The sequence below is a fragment of the Macaca fascicularis genome, chromosome 1 (assembly GCF_037993035.2).
Source record: "Macaca fascicularis isolate 582-1 chromosome 1, T2T-MFA8v1.1".
NCBI lineage: Eukaryota > Metazoa > Chordata > Mammalia > Primates > Cercopithecidae > Macaca > Macaca fascicularis.
The window spans coordinates 124,669,294-124,684,674 of NC_088375.1; the positions used below are offsets into that span (position 1 = coordinate 124,669,294).

The 15,381-nt window shown below is 50.2% G+C and overlaps 2 protein-coding genes across 20 annotated transcripts in view; both read right to left on the reverse strand.

Annotated features, from left to right (window-relative positions):
* The window catches only part of LOC102146720 (glutathione S-transferase Mu 2), a 27,876-nt gene extending 24,399 nt beyond the window's left edge, over positions 1 to 3,477 (reverse strand). For 5 of the 11 annotated variants that reach the window (XR_012416798.1, XR_010588224.1, XM_073999763.1 and 2 more), the window contains exons 1-7: positions 3,383 to 3,477; positions 3,016 to 3,091; positions 2,524 to 2,588; positions 2,133 to 2,214; positions 1,932 to 2,032; positions 841 to 936; positions 640 to 750 (exon numbers count right to left, since the gene is read on the reverse strand). Coding sequence is in view for 6 of the 11 variants with exons in the window: in XM_073999763.1 (XP_073855864.1) it covers positions 640 to 750; positions 841 to 936; positions 1,932 to 2,032; positions 2,133 to 2,214; positions 2,524 to 2,588; positions 3,016 to 3,091; positions 3,383 to 3,418 (567 nt within the window). In the remaining 5 variants the exon portion in view is untranslated. Of the gene's footprint in view, positions 1 to 639; positions 751 to 840; positions 937 to 1,931; positions 2,033 to 2,132; positions 2,215 to 2,523; positions 2,589 to 3,015; positions 3,152 to 3,382 lie in introns of all 11 variants that reach the window. The other 6 variants (XR_010588236.1, XR_010588217.1, XM_065548351.2 and 3 more) reach the window with 2 other exon arrangements.
* Positions 3,478 to 6,221: 2,744 nt separating this feature from the next.
* Positions 6,222 to 15,335, reverse strand: LOC102145837 (glutathione S-transferase Mu 1-like). 9 transcript variants are annotated; one of them, XM_065548437.2, is made up of 9 exons: positions 14,991 to 15,335; positions 14,595 to 14,670; positions 14,098 to 14,162; positions 13,700 to 13,781; positions 13,501 to 13,601; positions 12,455 to 12,550; positions 12,254 to 12,364; positions 9,247 to 9,313; positions 6,222 to 6,710 (listed from the first exon to the last, which is right to left on the reverse strand). In XM_065548437.2, the coding sequence occupies exons 1-9, from the start codon at positions 15,024 to 15,026 to the stop codon at positions 6,634 to 6,636; spliced, it is 711 nt and encodes a 236-aa protein (XP_065404509.1). In that variant the 5' UTR covers positions 15,027 to 15,335; the 3' UTR covers positions 6,222 to 6,633. The 9 variants fall into 9 exon arrangements, with proteins under 9 accessions (XP_065404509.1, XP_073855833.1, XP_065404515.1 ...); XM_073999732.1 differs by lacking the exon at positions 14,595 to 14,670; XM_065548443.2 differs by lacking the exon at positions 9,247 to 9,313.
* Positions 15,336 to 15,381: the final 46 nt, after the last annotated feature.

The following is a 15,381-nucleotide window of genomic DNA, read 5'->3' on the forward strand; positions in this document are numbered from 1 at the left end:
CGACTGCTGCCCATAGATCCAGAGGCTCACAGGGAGCCCAGCACAGCCTCCACTGGCTCTGAGACCCTGAAGAAGGACTGATTCTCTCATTCTCAGTTTCCTTATCTCTAAAATGGGGGAGACGATTCTACCACCCTGTAGGAGTGTTATAAATTTCAAATTCCACGCAATAGGTATAATGTTCTGGGCACAGTTCGTGGCATGAAGCCAGCACTCAATAAATGCAAGTTATTCTTTTTTTTTTTTTTTTTCCACTTGAAATGGAGTCTCACTCTGTCATCCAGGCTGGAGTGCAGTGGCGCAATCTTGGCTCACCGCACCTTCCACCACCCGGGTTTAAGTGATTCTCCTGCCTCAGCCTCCTGAGTAACTGGGATTACAGGCACTCACCACCACGCCCAGCTAATTTTTGTTTTTTTAGTAAAGATGGGGTTTCACTATTTGGGCAGGCCAGTCTCAAACTACTGACCACAGGTGATCTGCCTGCCTCAGCCTCCAAAGTGCTGAGATTACAGGCGTGAGCCACCGCGCATGGCCATAAATGCGAGTTATTCTTTGTGTAGCTTCAGGACTGGGAAAGCATCACAAAGGAGGGAAAGGAATAAGGGACATAAAGAGAAAGGAGGACGGGGGCATCACCTCAAATCGGGAGATGAAGTCCTTCAGGTTTGGGAAGGCATTCAGGCAGCTGGGCTCAAATACTTGGTTTCTCTCAAGGACATCATAAGCGATGAAATCCACAAAGGTGATCTGAATAAGGCCAAGGATATGTGGGCTGAAACCTCCATAATATAGGAAGTATGACAAATCTGTACTGTCCCCATCACATGCCCCCATTACCTTGTCCCCAAGAAACCATGGCTGCTTCCCCAGAAACTGTGAGTAGAGCTTCAGCATTTCAGGAAGTCCCTCCAGGTATTCTGGCTTCAGTTTCTCCTGAGGCAGAAAACAGCTGTCACCACCCTCAGACAAAAGCTCCCTGCACAGATGTGGCCTCCCAGATTTGTGCATGGCCCCAGCTGGCCATGGGCAAGCAGCCATCTTCCCCACAGCTGGAACTGGGGCAGTGCCCAGGCTTCGATTGGATATATCAGCATTTATTAGACTCTGACTGGGTAGCTGGAGTCTTCCTGAGGTGATGGGATGGCAGAGTGGAATGTGACACTGTCCCTAAATCTGTCCCCACTGACCTCCCAACAACCTCTGGGTCAGCCCCAGGAGCACCTGAGCACCTGGCAGGCTCTGGACCCAGATATGAGCAGAATCAAGGATGCAAAGAACTAAAGGAGCTCAGAGAAAGAAGTAGAAAGTTCCTCCTAGTGGGGCAGCAGAAGAATACAATTGCCATTGAGTGGTTTCTGGAAAGATAAGGAGATATTCAGAGGATGAGTAGAAGAAAGGAGGGGAAAAAGAAGCCTCTGGCTGCCCCTAAGCTGCCTGTTAGGAAAATTCGCTGATCTCAGTGTATGTCAAGAGAGCACTCAGAAGACACCAAAATTGCAGGTGCCATTAGATTCCTTTGTTTTGCACTTGTTTTCCTCATAGTTTGTGTATTCCAAAGCAGGCAGATGATATAAACCACTGGGAGAGATGGTCCAAACCACTGGGAGAGAGAATCTGGAAAGACGTCATGGGTCAGAGATGGAGGGGACTCTGGAAGTAACCATTACTGTCTAGAGAGTGAATTCATACCTGGAGAGTCAGGATTCTGTAAGTAGATTGGTGGGGAATTGATTTAGAGGTTTTATTTGACATGACTTTGGGGTTTGAGGGTCACTCTGGTGGCAGTATAGGAAATAGCTTGAAGGATGAGTAGCACTAAAGAGTTCAAATGGAAAACAGGACCCATGTAGATGGCAGGACCAGAGTCTTGGCTCCCGATCAAAACTCTGCAGGGAAAGGGGAGACTGGGAGTGGGGTGGGAGACTCACAAAATCTGGGTCATAGCAGAGTCTGGCCAGCTGCATGCGGTTGTCCATAAGCTGGTTCTCCAAAATGTCTTCCCGAATCTTCTCCTTTTCGGTCTCCCCACCTACCACCCACAAAACATAGACTCACTCTCAGCATCGCACCCCAATCCAGCCAAGGAGGAGGCCACCTTCCCCCCACACACTGCAGCAAACCACACTCACACAGGTTGTGCTTGCGGGCAATGTAGCGCAGGATGGCGTTGCTCTGGGTGATCTTGTGAGTCCCATCAATCAAGTAGGGCAGCTGGATGAATGGGAAACCGGGGAAGCTCAGTTGGGCCACCAGGTTCCCCAGCATCCCCTTCCCATAAGCAAGGGCAGAGAGGAGACTCAGCACTCACTGTGCCTGCTCATGGCAGGCCTGAAATAAGAAAACTGTCATATGGACGAATGAGCTTTGACACAGATCATCATGGAAGGGCTGTGTAGACAGCCAGGAGTGACAGGAATTGGGCAGAAGACTCCGGATCCTAACCCCTCTAAGCTGGGAGAGGAGATGCGGTCAGAGACACGTTGCACTTGCCCCCAAAACCGCCCCTTCCCCTGCACCTACATTGGGAAAGTCCAGGCCCAGCTTGAATTTTTCATTCAGCCACTGGCTTCTGTCATAGTCAGGAGCTGTGGTGGGGAAGATGAAGTGAAAACAAACCTCCCCAGAGCCCAGCCCTCCTTCCCCGGGACCCTCCCAAGGAGCCAGTGGCAAGACCCCTGAGACAGGGGGATCTAGAATCTGACCACTCAGCCCCGCATCCCAGGGTTCAGAGAGAAAGAATCTCGTTGAGGGCTCTGGATCCCACAAGGCTAAGGCTTCCAGGGTTTAGGCAACCCCTAAGGGACACCCAACCCAATCAGACAGGGGGCTCAGCATCCCACCCCAGCATTCTGCCTTGCAAGGCCAGAGGGCTCCCTCACCAGGGCTCAGGGAAGGGACAGCCTGCAGCTCCAGCAGGAGAGGCCTGCAGAGGCAGCCACAGGTGGCCACCATGGGTTGCTTGGTGCCAGCCTAGTGTGAGTGGGCAGGGCCCAGACACGAGGGTGCCATTACCATCCCCCATTGTGTACTTCTTTTCCTCGTAACTTGAGCCTGTGTATTCCAGGAGCAGGCGGATGGAGTGGGCCAGCTGGGAGAGATGGCCCGCAGCTCGGGTCAGAGATGGAGGGTCCCTGACTTGGGGACTTCTCTGCACAAGGGGAGCCCCCAGTTTACACTGCACATACCCATCGCCTCCTCTCCTTCCTGCCTCACACCTCCCCCCACCCCGCCCCGCCACACGCACACACAGCGGCAAGCACAGGCCCTCCTGTGAGGGGTAGCGCTGAAGAGGAACCTTCCCTAGAGCCCGTCCCGCAGCTGCTCCACACTTCCCCACCCCCGCGCCCCCCGTCCCACCGCCCAGCGGACCCTCGCTCACCCCGCGGATGTTCCAGTACCCCAGTGTCATGGGCATGGTGCTGGTTGCTGCGGATTCTGCAGACAGGCTTCGGCGGGGCGGGGCTCAGACTTTGTGAGAGGCCCAGAGAGGGTAGAGAGGGAGCCTTGCTGAGACCCCGCCCCTCGGCCCGCTCTGCCCCCGAAATGCGCCAATCTGGAGGCCCGAAGCGCGCTCCCGGGGCTGGAAGGAATAAGATCCCCTCCCACCTCCCAGCCCCAAGGGTTCCAGGAGAGAGTTAACCATGCCCAGAAGCCCGGCGGGGGCGGTGGTAGGGGGAGAACTGTTTGAGCCCAGGGGTTCGAGGCTGAACTGAGCTATGATTGCGCCGCTGCACTCTAGGTTAGGCAAGAAAGAAAGGCTCGCTCTAAAAAAGAGAGAGAGATTCTGAATAAAGTAATAATAGCCTAATAAAGAAAAATAACACAAAAGAACATTTGGTGCTCAGGGATTCACTGGATAAGTTTTCAAAACTTTTCAAAAGGCATGTATGATATAGATTGTTATAAACTGCAGACACACATGGCATGACAGACCTAACATGGGAAGGACAACACAGGCAAGGATGATTGTAACTGTCACTTATCAGCCTAAATCCAAACGTCAGGAATGCCGCCTCAGAGAAAAGAAAATGATGTTTTTGTCATAAGTGGTGCTGTGCTCCTAGGGAGCTTGCTGGGCGGGGAGAGAGAAAGGCGGGGAGCAGGGGCTGGGGGACTCAGGAGGAGGGAGGAGAAAGCCCATGTGGAAACGTTAGAATCTGGGGTAATCAGAGGTCTTTGTATTAATTCCTTTTGCAAATTTTTCAAACTCTGATATTAAATCAAAATAAAAAGTTTAAAAAAAAAACTACCAGGACAGACATATACAAATATTATTAACTGAAATAAATGTTCCATCAAAAACGACTTACCTTAAGTACATGAGTTACATTATGATTTCTATTATTATTTTAATACTAGTCTCCATCCAGCACATCACTGGTCTTCAAGTGGAGGTAACTTTGCCCCTCAGGGGACACGTAGGTCTGTCTGGAGACTTTGTTAATTGTCACCACTGGGAAGCGCCCATGGCATCTAGTGGGTAGAGTTTGGTTAGGACGCTGAACACCCTGCGACAAGACAGTGCACCACAACAAAGAATTCTGCCCTCCAAAATGACAGTACTGCTGAGGTGAAGAAACTCTCATCTAAAATCCGGCCAACGTGGTGAAACCCCGACTCTACTAAAAATACAAAAAATTAGCCAGACCTGGTGGCAGGTGCCTGTAATCCCAGCTACTCATGAGGCTGAGGCAGGAGAATCGCTACTCAGGAGGCTGAGGCAGGAGAATCGCTCGAACCAGGGAGGCAGAGGTTGCAGTGAGCTGGGGTTGCACCACTGCACTCCAGCCTAGGTGACAAAGTGAGACTCTGTCAAGAAAGAGAGAGAGAGAGAGAGAGAGAGAGAGAGAGAGAGAGAGAGAGAGAGAGGAGAGAGAGAGAGAGAGAGAGAGAAAGGGAGGAAGGAAGGAAGGAAGAAAGGAAGGAAGGAAGGAAGGAAGGAGGGAGGGAGGGAGGGAGGGAGGGAGGGAGAAAGGGAAGGAAGGAACCCAGGAATGGGTCAAAAGTTGCAGTGGGAGAAACAAGGCCCTCAAAATTCTGGTGGCAGGAAGGAGACCAGAGGACCCACTTCCCTGAACACTAGCTGGCAGAAGGGAGGACCTTGAGATAATCTCAGCCGGTGCAGTCCCTGCAGGAATCAAGCTGCACATCAGGAATGAGAGAAGGAGAACTGGGCAGGGAAACGGTCTACCAGGTGGACAGGCTGGGCAGCCTGGTCTTCCAGGATACACGGTAGGGAGTGTGGGACTCTTTCTGCCAGTCAGCCTGCAGGCCTCCCTCTGCAGCTCTGAGCACATTGTTCCAGAGCCAGGCAGCCTGAGCCCAGCACCAGAGTGGGTAATTCCTTTAAGCTGCTGGGGTAAGGCTAGGCAGGATGAACTGAACTTATTTTTGGAAGGTATCCACCCAGCCTGGGAAGCATGCTGAAACACTGTCTACCAAATACACGAAAACTAGCTGGCCATGGTGGCCCTTGCCTGTGGTCCCAGCTACTTGAGAAGCTGAGGTGGGAGGATCACTGGAGCCTGAGAAGTTGAGGCTGCAGTGAGCCGTGATCACACCACTGCACTCCAGCCTGGGTGACAGAGTAAGACCCTGTCTCAAAAAAAAAAAAAAAAAAAGTAAAAAAAAGTCAAATTTAAAAAGAAGGTATCTACCTGACTATCGTGCGTAGAAAGGTCTCAAAAGTCACTGCCAATTTGCAATGACCTGACTGGACTCTCGCTACATTTAACACCCCCATAGGGGTGGCCAAAAGTTGAATATATAATAAGCACCTGATGACTGCCACAGACGTAGACATGAGTGATGCTAGTAACCACAGAGGCAGCCCCCTTCCCACTGTTCACCCACCCTTCCAAGCCTGCCAGAGACCCTCACCCAAAATGAATCGGCAAATTGTGCAAGCAGGTGTTTTGATCTTTGGAGCCTTTAAAATAATGGTCAATGGGGAGATTTACCAGGAGAAAAGAGGATACCTTCCCTCAAAATCTCCTTGGAGTTTACTGCAAGGCATCTCAGACAGTTCTTTACATATAGAAAAAGCCCACAGGTAATAGATATGCTGTAGCGTTTTATCTTGTGTTTTTGATTTTTTAAAACTTACTCATTGATGATGGTGACCCACTTGTAGTTTTTTTGTTTGTTTGTTGTTGTTGTTTGCTATATGTACTAGAAAGGGTTCTTCAAAATTTGAAGTGACGCCACTAAGATAAGCCTGTAGGAAATGTGTGCATTTATTTATAAATGTATCTATCTGTTATGGGAATTGGCTCACACAGTTTTGGAATGAAGTCCCACGATCTGCCGACTGCAGGATAGAGAAGGGGGAAAGCCAGTGCTATCATTCAGAGTCTAAAGGCCTCAGAACAAAGGTAAGGGTGGGAGGCGATGCTGTTAGTCCCTGATCAAGTCTGAAGGCCAGAGAACCAGGAGTGTGGATGTCCCGGGATAGGCGGAGATGGATGTCCCAGTCAGAAAGATCAAATTCACCCTTCCTCTGTCTTTTTCTTCTCTCTGGGCCCTGACAGTTTAGTGGATGCCCCCCTTCATTGCTGAAGGAAATCTTTGCTCAGTCTTCTGATTCAAAGGTGAATCTCTTCTGGAAATACCCTCACAAACACAATAATTTTACCAGCCATGTGAGCATCCCTTAGCCCAGTCAAGTTGATGCAGAAAATTAACCATCACATTATGCCACAGGAAACCTAGAACAGAATCACAATTAATTACATTGTGCCTATCGGAGAAAAAGCTTTGACTGCCACAAGATCATTCTTTAACCTTTCTCCAGGAATTGACTAAGCCACAGGCAGAGAATGGGCAAACAGAGAGTTTTATACAGGAGATTCAAGGACAGGTAGATTCATAGACTGTGATTCATTGGCAGAAACATGCACACACAATAAACAAAAAAGGTGAAGGTAGAAAACTTGAAGGTATTCTTATAAATCTTTAAAAATATCATAAGATGAAACTGCGATCCCTCAAGTACCTAAGGTAGTGCAGAAAGATCCATGTGCCTTGCAGATGGCACCATAAATTAAGTTATTCTCTCTGGGCCGGGCATGGTGGCTCACGCTTGTAATCCTAACACTTTGGATGGCTGAGGCAGGCAGATCACCTGAGGTCAGGAGTCTGAGACCAGCCTGGCCAATATGGTGAAACCCCATTTCTACTAAAAATACAAAAATTAGCTGGGCGTGGTGGTGCGCACCTGTAATCTCAGCTACTCAGGAGGCAGAGGCAGAAGAATTGCTGTAACCCAGGAGGTGGAGCTTGCAGTGAGCTGAGATCACGCCACTGCACTCCAGCCTGGGTGACAAAGCGAGACTCCATATCAAAAAAAAAAAAAAAAAAGCTATTCTCTCTGGAGAGCAATCAATTTATCTACGATAATACCATAACATCATCCTCACCTTTTGCCTTGTAGTAATTGCCTTTGGGGACCAACTCAAATAAAGTAACCAAAAACCAGAGAAGGAATTAGTTTAAACATGATCACCCTGTTATAAAAAGAAATAAATTAGAAAAATCCACATGCCCAATAGGGTAAGAATGACTAGGCAAACTATAATTTATCCACAGGAAGTAATGATAGTCATTAAATGTTAGAAATAGGCATGCATATAGACTGCCAACAGGTACAGATTCTTAAGTAAAATGTTAAAGAGAAAAAAACTGTAGAACCTAAGAGTGTGTATGCACATCAATCTCACCTATCCAAAGAAGTAGGCATGAATACAAACCTAAGAGAATTTGAAGTGACATACTACGATAAGCGTATAATTTGCTTAATAACTATTCAGTGAGAACCTACTATGCTCAGGGACTGTCCTAAGTGATATGCAAACACCTGTAACATCAGTGAACAAGAAGAGACAAAAACACATCCCCTCATGATGTTGATATCTTATGAGGAAAAGCAAACACACACAAGCACACAAATGGTATAAGACTTCTGTGCATGGTTTTCATTGAAGTGTAATGTACATACAGTGCACAGGCCTTAAGTGTGCTACCCTGTGGGCTTTTCCACTTCTATACTCTTCTGGAATCACCTCCCAGATAAAGAGAGAAAACTTACAGCACTCCACCAGGCGCCTTCGATAGGCAACCTTCCAGTTCTCACCAGGGTCACCAATCACCTGACCTGTGATACCATGGACTCATTTCCCTCTCCTGATTTTCGTGTAAGTGGAATGAGATCGTGTGTCCTTTCTCCTGTCTGGATCCTTTTACTGAACACATCTGTGAGACCCATCCATGTTTTTGCACATAGCATTAGCACGTTTATTTTTATTATAGCGGAGTAAGTATTCCATTATACAAATGATGGAATTATGTTGATAAACCACAGTTCATTTGCTCATTCTTCTATTCAGGGAATTTGGATTGTTTTCAGTTATTGGTTATTTAAAATAAAGTTGCTTTTGGCATCATTATACCCGGCTCTTGGAATCCATTAGGACTCATTCCTGTAGGGTGGGACTTCTGGGTCCTGGGTAGATGCATATTTGGCTCTAGTTGACGCTGCCAGTATTCCAAAGTGGCTCTCCCACCAGCAAGGCATGACAGTTCAAGTTACTCCATAAATCACCAACAATTGTCAGTCCTTTCAATGTCAGCCATTCTAGTGGGGATACAGTAGGATCTACGGGTTTTTAACTTTCTGCTGTCTAATGATGTTGAGCATCTTCACATGAGCTTATTGGCCATTTGGATATTCATTTTTCAGAAATGCCTGTTCAAGTTTTCAGTCATCTTTTAATGGGTTGTATTTTTGGATACACAGTTTTTGGAGAAGAGATCTTTGTGGATTTGTAGTAAGTTCTCCCTGCTGAGCATTACCTGAATTCCTGACCCAAAAAATCAACAACTATTCGTGGTAACACAGCTTGGGAACTGCTGAGCTGGGAGAACCTTCCGGTGGAGCAGCTCACAGTAGAGCTTGGGTCCTAGAGATCTAAGAGCTGTGATGGGAGTCAGACAGTGTGGAAGACAGAAGGATCCTTGTTCTCTGTGACGGGAATTCCACCACCTCTAGGCATCTAAGACTTATTCTCTGAGACTAGCTCTGCCTAACCATGGAAAGCACTGAATAATACTGAATATAAATAAATGAAGATCTAGGCCCAGAAAGAGGCATCCTTTCTATAGAGCACTTTATGTGGCTTCCTGCTCTAAGGCGATCAGAAAAGGGATCAAGAAGTTGGAAACAGGGCCAGGCGTGGTGGCTCATACCTGCAATCCCAGCATTTTGGGATGCCAAGGTAAGAGGACTGCTTGAGCTCAGGAGTTCCTGACCAACCTGGGAAACATAAAGAGACACCATCTCACAAAAATTTTTTAAATACGGCCAGGTGTGCTGGCACACCTATAGTCTCAGCCATTTGGGAGGCTGAAGTGGAAGGATTGCTTGAGCCCAGGACTGGATGCTACAGTAAGCTATGATCCCACCACTGCCCTTCACCTTGGAAAGCAGGAGACTTTGTTTCAAAAAAAAAAAAAAGTTGGAAACACCTTACTAAGCCCGTCATAATCTCTATGAACCCAGCTACCGCCAGGGTCACCAGCCAGTCCCTCGGAAGGAGCAGTGACAGACACGGTCTGGGCAGCCAGGAGCAAATAAGACAAGACTATATATAGCAAGTGTGGTTGAGGCTTTATTTTGATCAGGAAGGCCTAAGGCAGGGGCCATGCTGCAGGAGCAGGGCCTGTAAACCAGTCAATGCTGCTCTTTCATGCAGCATGGGGACAGCTCGGGGCTGAGCTCCACAGGCGAGGGGCTAGGTAGGCCCCTCAAAGCAGACACAACCACTAACAGGAAGGAAGGTCAGGCTGGCTTTAGTGCAGGGAAGGGTAATGTTGGGAGGGTGATCTTCATGAAGGAAAGTGGGTAACTGAGGCTTTAAAGGGCCTGCATGGGACAGGGGTTTAGGGGAAGTGAGGAAGTCCAATAAAGTCTCGGGGGTAAAGATGGGAATAAACAGGAGAAAAGGACAAGGAGCCAGGTGCTGGGATGCACAGTCCAGCTTCACTCCACAGCCTGGGCAGAGGGCTGAGTATGGGCTCCTCACTCCCACCTCCTGGCCTTCAAGGCATTACTTGTTGCCCCAGACAGCCACCCTTGTGTACAGAGGTTTTGGGAGGAAGCGGCTGGACTTCATGTAGGCAGAGATCTTCTCCAAGCCCTGAGATGGGGGAAAATAAGGCCAGAGCTCAAGGTCAGCTGCCCATGAGGGCTGGGGTAACCCCACTGCAGACACAGCAGGTCAGGGCCCTGGCCACAGCCTTTCCACATGGGCTCCAGTGCTGTGGCATCACACAGCCTCTTAGGGTCCCCAGATCTGCAGAGTTAACTCTTCCAATTTCCTTAAAATAATGTCATACCATAATAACAGCTACCACTTATGAAGATTCTACACTGTGCTGGGTGGTCTATATCCAAGAGAAATTACAACATAAGCTTAGAAAATCCACTTGACTCTTCTGCAAGGCTGAATCTATTATCACCATTTCTCATGTGGGAAACAGAAGTCCAGCAACTACCCCACACTCAAATAGCTAGTAAGGGGGACAGAGCTGCAGTGTAGCCTGGTTCTGTCTCTCTCCAGTTCTCGCCTCTTTCTGCCAAATTCCCATCCTCCCCCAAATCCCTCAGGAGGTCCTCTTGCTGTCTGACTGCACAACATTCTTCTGTTTCACGGGGAGGCTCCTGGCTTGCCTAGGTTTGCACACACAGAGGGGACATCTGCAAATGTCCGTGCAGCCTGGAAGAGAGCCCAGATCTCACCCAAGGACCAGGCAAAACCTGATGAAAGTGGACAAGGTGTGTTGGGCCAGCAAAAGAAAGGTCAGACCAGGCTCTAATTATTCCTTGTAAAGCAGAAAGTCTAAACCTCCCCACCTGGTACCTGAGCTAAATACCACTGTGCCCTAACCCACCTCATCTCCAACCCCACTACCACAGACCAGGCTGTATGACACTCAGGTGTGCTCTGCACGATCTTCCCAGGATCAAATGGCCATGTAATTTCTAAGGATTCAGTCAGAGCCAGGGCTGCCTATTCCCAAAGGGCCACGCCCAGATGGACCGTATGCTGCAGCCCTCAGCTCTCCTCCCCTCCCACCACCTCTTACATAACCCCAAGGCCACTCAGCCGGGACCAGAGCCAGAGCTGATGGGAACTAGCTGAGTAACCAGATCTCTTGATGGGGAGTGGGAAAGGAAAACAAATTCTAGGCTGAAAAACTTGTTGGACTAATGCCTCAAATTCCCAAATCTGTACTAAAGTAGGATTTGCTGCTCTCAAACAACTTCAGCACGGGTGAGATGGTTCCCCGTGAGCGGGGGCAGGCCCTGGGCCCGGTACCCAGGTGGTACCACACACACCTCACAGGCTGCTCTGCCTGCACTGCAGGCCTCTCACTGCACTCTTTTCCAGGATGGGGCGGTCATCTATGCATCTCCCACTGTGCCTCACACCCTGCCTCATGCAGAGGAGAAGGTCGGTGAATAGGAGTAAAATCAGTGTGCTCCTCATCTCACAGGGGGAACACTTGGAACATTGGAGGGAAAAAAGAGAGGAAGAAAGATAAAGAAGGACACTGCCCCAGCACAGAGCACCTCAACACACACTCCTTCAACAGGGGCACCCACATATGTCCCCTAATCCAGCTCCAGCCTCAGCTCCATATCTCAGGATTTTCCACATGGGGGTCCAACCATGCAAAGCTTCTGGGGGTAGCTATGAATACTGCCTGTGGGTTTCATACTCGACATCAATGCCACGGTGTGTCAGTCCTACTATTGCCAGCTGCATCCGCATTCCTAAAGTTCTCTGCCTCTTCCAAAGTGTCCTGGGTTGTGAAACCCAGGCTGGATGAGGCCTGAGGCTTTTTTCTTTTGTCACAAAAGGGAGAGCCCTGACTGCTGCCCATAGATCCAGAGGCTCACAGGGAGCCCAGCACAGCCTCCACTGGCTCTGGGACCCTGAGCAAAGGCCTGACCCTCTCATTCTCAGTTTCCTTATCTCTAAAATGGGCAAGATAATTCTGTCACCCTGTAGGAATGTTGTAAAGTTCAAATTCCACACAATAGGTATTAAGTGCTGGGCACGGTTCCTGGCATAAAGCCAGCACTCAATAAATGCAAGTTATTCTTTGTGTAGCTCCAGGACTGGGAAAGCATCTCAAAGGAGGGAAAGGAACAAGGGGCATCAAAGAGAAAGGAGGATGGGGGCATCACCTCAAAGTGGGAGATGAAGTCCTTCAGATTTGGGAAGGCGTCCAAGCACTTTGGCTCAAATATACGGTGGAGATCAAGGACATCATAGGCGAGGAAATCTACAAAGGTGATCTGCAGAAGGCCAAGAATGTGTGGGCTGGAACCTCCGTAACATAGGATGTATGACAAATCTCTAGTGTCCCCATCACATGACCCCATTACCTTGTCTCCAACAAACCATGGCCTCTTCCCCAGGAACTGTGAGAAGTGCTGCATCATTGTAGGAAGTCCCTCCAAGTATTCTGGCTTCAGTTTCTCCTGAGGCAGAAAACAGCTGTCACCACCGTCAGACACAAGATCCCTGCACAGATGCGGCCTCCCCAGTTCTGCGTATGGCCCCAGCTGACCACGAGCAAGCAGCCATCTTCCCCACAGCTGGAACTGGCTTAGTTGGACATACCAGCATTTATTAGGCTCCAAATGGGTAGCTGGAGGCTTTTGTGGCAATGGGATGGCAGAGAGGAACACAACACTATACCTGAATCTGTCCCCACTGACCTCCCAACCACACTCCTCTGGGTCAGCCCAGGAGCACCTGAGCACCTGGCAGGCTCTGGACCCCAGACACGAGCAGAATCAAGGATACAAAGAACTAAAGGAGCTCAGAGAAAGAAGTTGAAAGTTCCTCCTAGTGGAGTGGCAGAATAATTAAATGGACATTGAGTAGTTTCTGGAGAGATGAGATTTTGAGAGACTGAGTGGAAGGAGACAGAGGAACAAAGGCCCTCTGGCCACCACTGAGCTGCCTGTTAGGAAAATGCATTCATCCCTGTGCGTGTCAAGGAGAAGCACTAGGAAAAGAATAGCATGGAATTCCACAGAGGAGGGTGCTATTACTTCTCCACTACGTACTTCTTTACCCCATAGTGTGAGTCTGCGTATTCCCCAAACAGGTAGATGGAGTGAACCAGCTGGGTTAGATGACCCGTGGCAAAGGTCAGGGGTCAGAGGTGAAGGGAATTCTGAATGCATGACTTTATTGTCTAGGAACTGAATTTCTAGCTTGGGATGTACGGACTTCCTATGATTGGTGGGGACTGATTTCAAGTTTTTATTTTATAGAGTTTAATGATATGTCAGTCACTCTGCTACAGTACAGGGAACCCTGAGAGAACCAAGAGCAGTGAGGAGTTCAAATTGTGAATAGGACTAGAGTAGATGGGAATACAAGAAGTCTGGCTTCTGGCCCAGACCAGGGAGGGACTCACAAAATCAGGGCTGTAGCAGACTCTGGCCAGCTGATTGGAGACGTCCATAGCCTGGTTCTCCAAAATGTCCACACGAATCTTCTCCTCTTCTGTCTCCCCACCTGCCACCCACAAAACACACTCACTCTGAGCATCGCACCCCAATCCAGCCAAGGAGGAGGCCACCTTCCCCCCACACACTGCAGCCAACCACACTCACACAGGTTGTGCTTGCGGGCAATGTAGCGCAGGATGGCGTTGCTCTGGGTGATCTTGTGAGTCCCATCAATCAAGTAGGGCAGCTGGATGAATGGGAAACCGGGGAAGTGCAGTTGGGCCACCAGGTTCCCCAGCATCCCCTTCTCATAAGCAAGGACTTATGAGAAGAGAGGAGACCGGGCACTCACTGTGCCTGCTCATGGCAGGCCTGAAATAAGAATACTGTCACATGGACGAATGAGCTTGGACACAGAACATCATGGAAGGGCTGTGTAGACAGCCAGGAGTGAGGGAATTGGGCAGAAGACTCCGGATCCTAACCCCTCTAAGCTGGGAGAGGAGATGCGGTCAGAGACACATTGCACTTGCCCCCAAAACCGCCCCTTCCCCTGCACCTACATTGGGAAAGTCCAGGCCCAGCTTGAATTTTTCATTCAGCCACTGGCTTCTGTCATAGTCAGGAGCTGTGGTGGGGAAGATGAAGTGAAAACAAACCTCCCCAGAGCCCAGCCCTCCTTCCCCGGGACCCTCCCAAGGAGCCAGTGGCAAGACCCCTGAGACAGGTGGATCTAGAATCTGACTACACAGCCCTGCATCCCAGGGTTCAGAGAGAAAGAATCCCGGTGAGGGCTGTGGACCCCACGCGACTAAGGCTTCCAGGGTTTAAGCAAGCTCTGAGGAACACCCATCCCAGTTACCCAGACAAGGGGCCCAGCATCCCGCCCCAGCATTCTGCCTTGCAAGGCCAGAGGGCTCCCTCACCAGGGCTCAGGGAAGGGACAGCCTGCAGCTCCAGCAGGGGAGGCCTGCAGAGTCAGCCACAGGTGGCCACCATGGGTTGCTTGGTGCCAACTCAGCGGGAGTGGGCAGGGCCCGGACACGAGGGTGCCCATTACCGTCCCCCATTGTGTACTTCTTTTCCTCATAGCTTGAGTCTGTGTATTCCAGGAGCAGGCGGATGGCGTGGGCCAGCTGGGAGAGATGGCCCGCAGCTCGGGTCAGAGATGGCAGGTCCCTGACTTGGTGAATTTCTCTGCACCAGGCGAGCCCCCAGTCTACACTGCACGCACCTACACACCTGCCCTTCTTCTTCCCCCAGTCTACACTGCACTGCACCCCTCTCCGCCTCCCCGGCACACACACACACACACACACACACACACACAGAGGCATGCACAGGCCCTCCTGTGAGAGATAGCCCTAAAGAGGAACCGTCCCTAGAGCCGGTCCCCAGCCGCTCGGCACTTCCCGCCCACGCGCCCGGTCCCACCGTGCAGCGGACCCTCACTAACCCCGCGGATGTCCCAGTACCCCAGTGTCATGGACATGATGCTGGTTGGTGTGGATTCTGCAGACAGGACTCAGCTGGGCTGAACTGCGACTTCCTCTGGGGTTCCTGGCGTGCAGGGGCGGGACCTAGTGCCAGACCCGCCCCCTCGGCCCCGCTGCGCCCGCCGATCTTCAAGGTCTTCACTTCCAACCGGCCGATCTTCAAGGTTGTCACTTCCAACCAACAGGCGCGGGGGGAGGCACGGAGAAGATTGCTGGATCCTCACTGGCTGGAAGGAGTAAGATCCACCGCCACCTCCGAGGGTTCAGGGAGCAACGTCCGGAGGCCCCAGGCGGGGCTGGACCTCGCCAGCTTCCGTAGCCCCGCCCTGGGGCGTTCCACCCTGCCGCGCC

Bases quoted from the DNA above. Each gene is read 5' to 3' on its own strand.
- LOC102145837 (XM_065548429.2), bottom strand. From the start codon at position 15,026: ATGTCCATGACACTGGGGTACTGGGACATCCGCGGG. The intron at 14,671-14,990 runs GTTAGTGAGGGT...CATCTCTCCCAG, and splicing joins GGTACTGGGACATCCGCGGG to CTGGCCCACGCCATCCGCCT. The intron at 13,602-13,699 runs GTGAGTGTGGTT...TGTGGGTGGCAG, and splicing joins TGCCCGCAAGCACAACCTGT to GTGGGGAGACAGAAGAGGAG.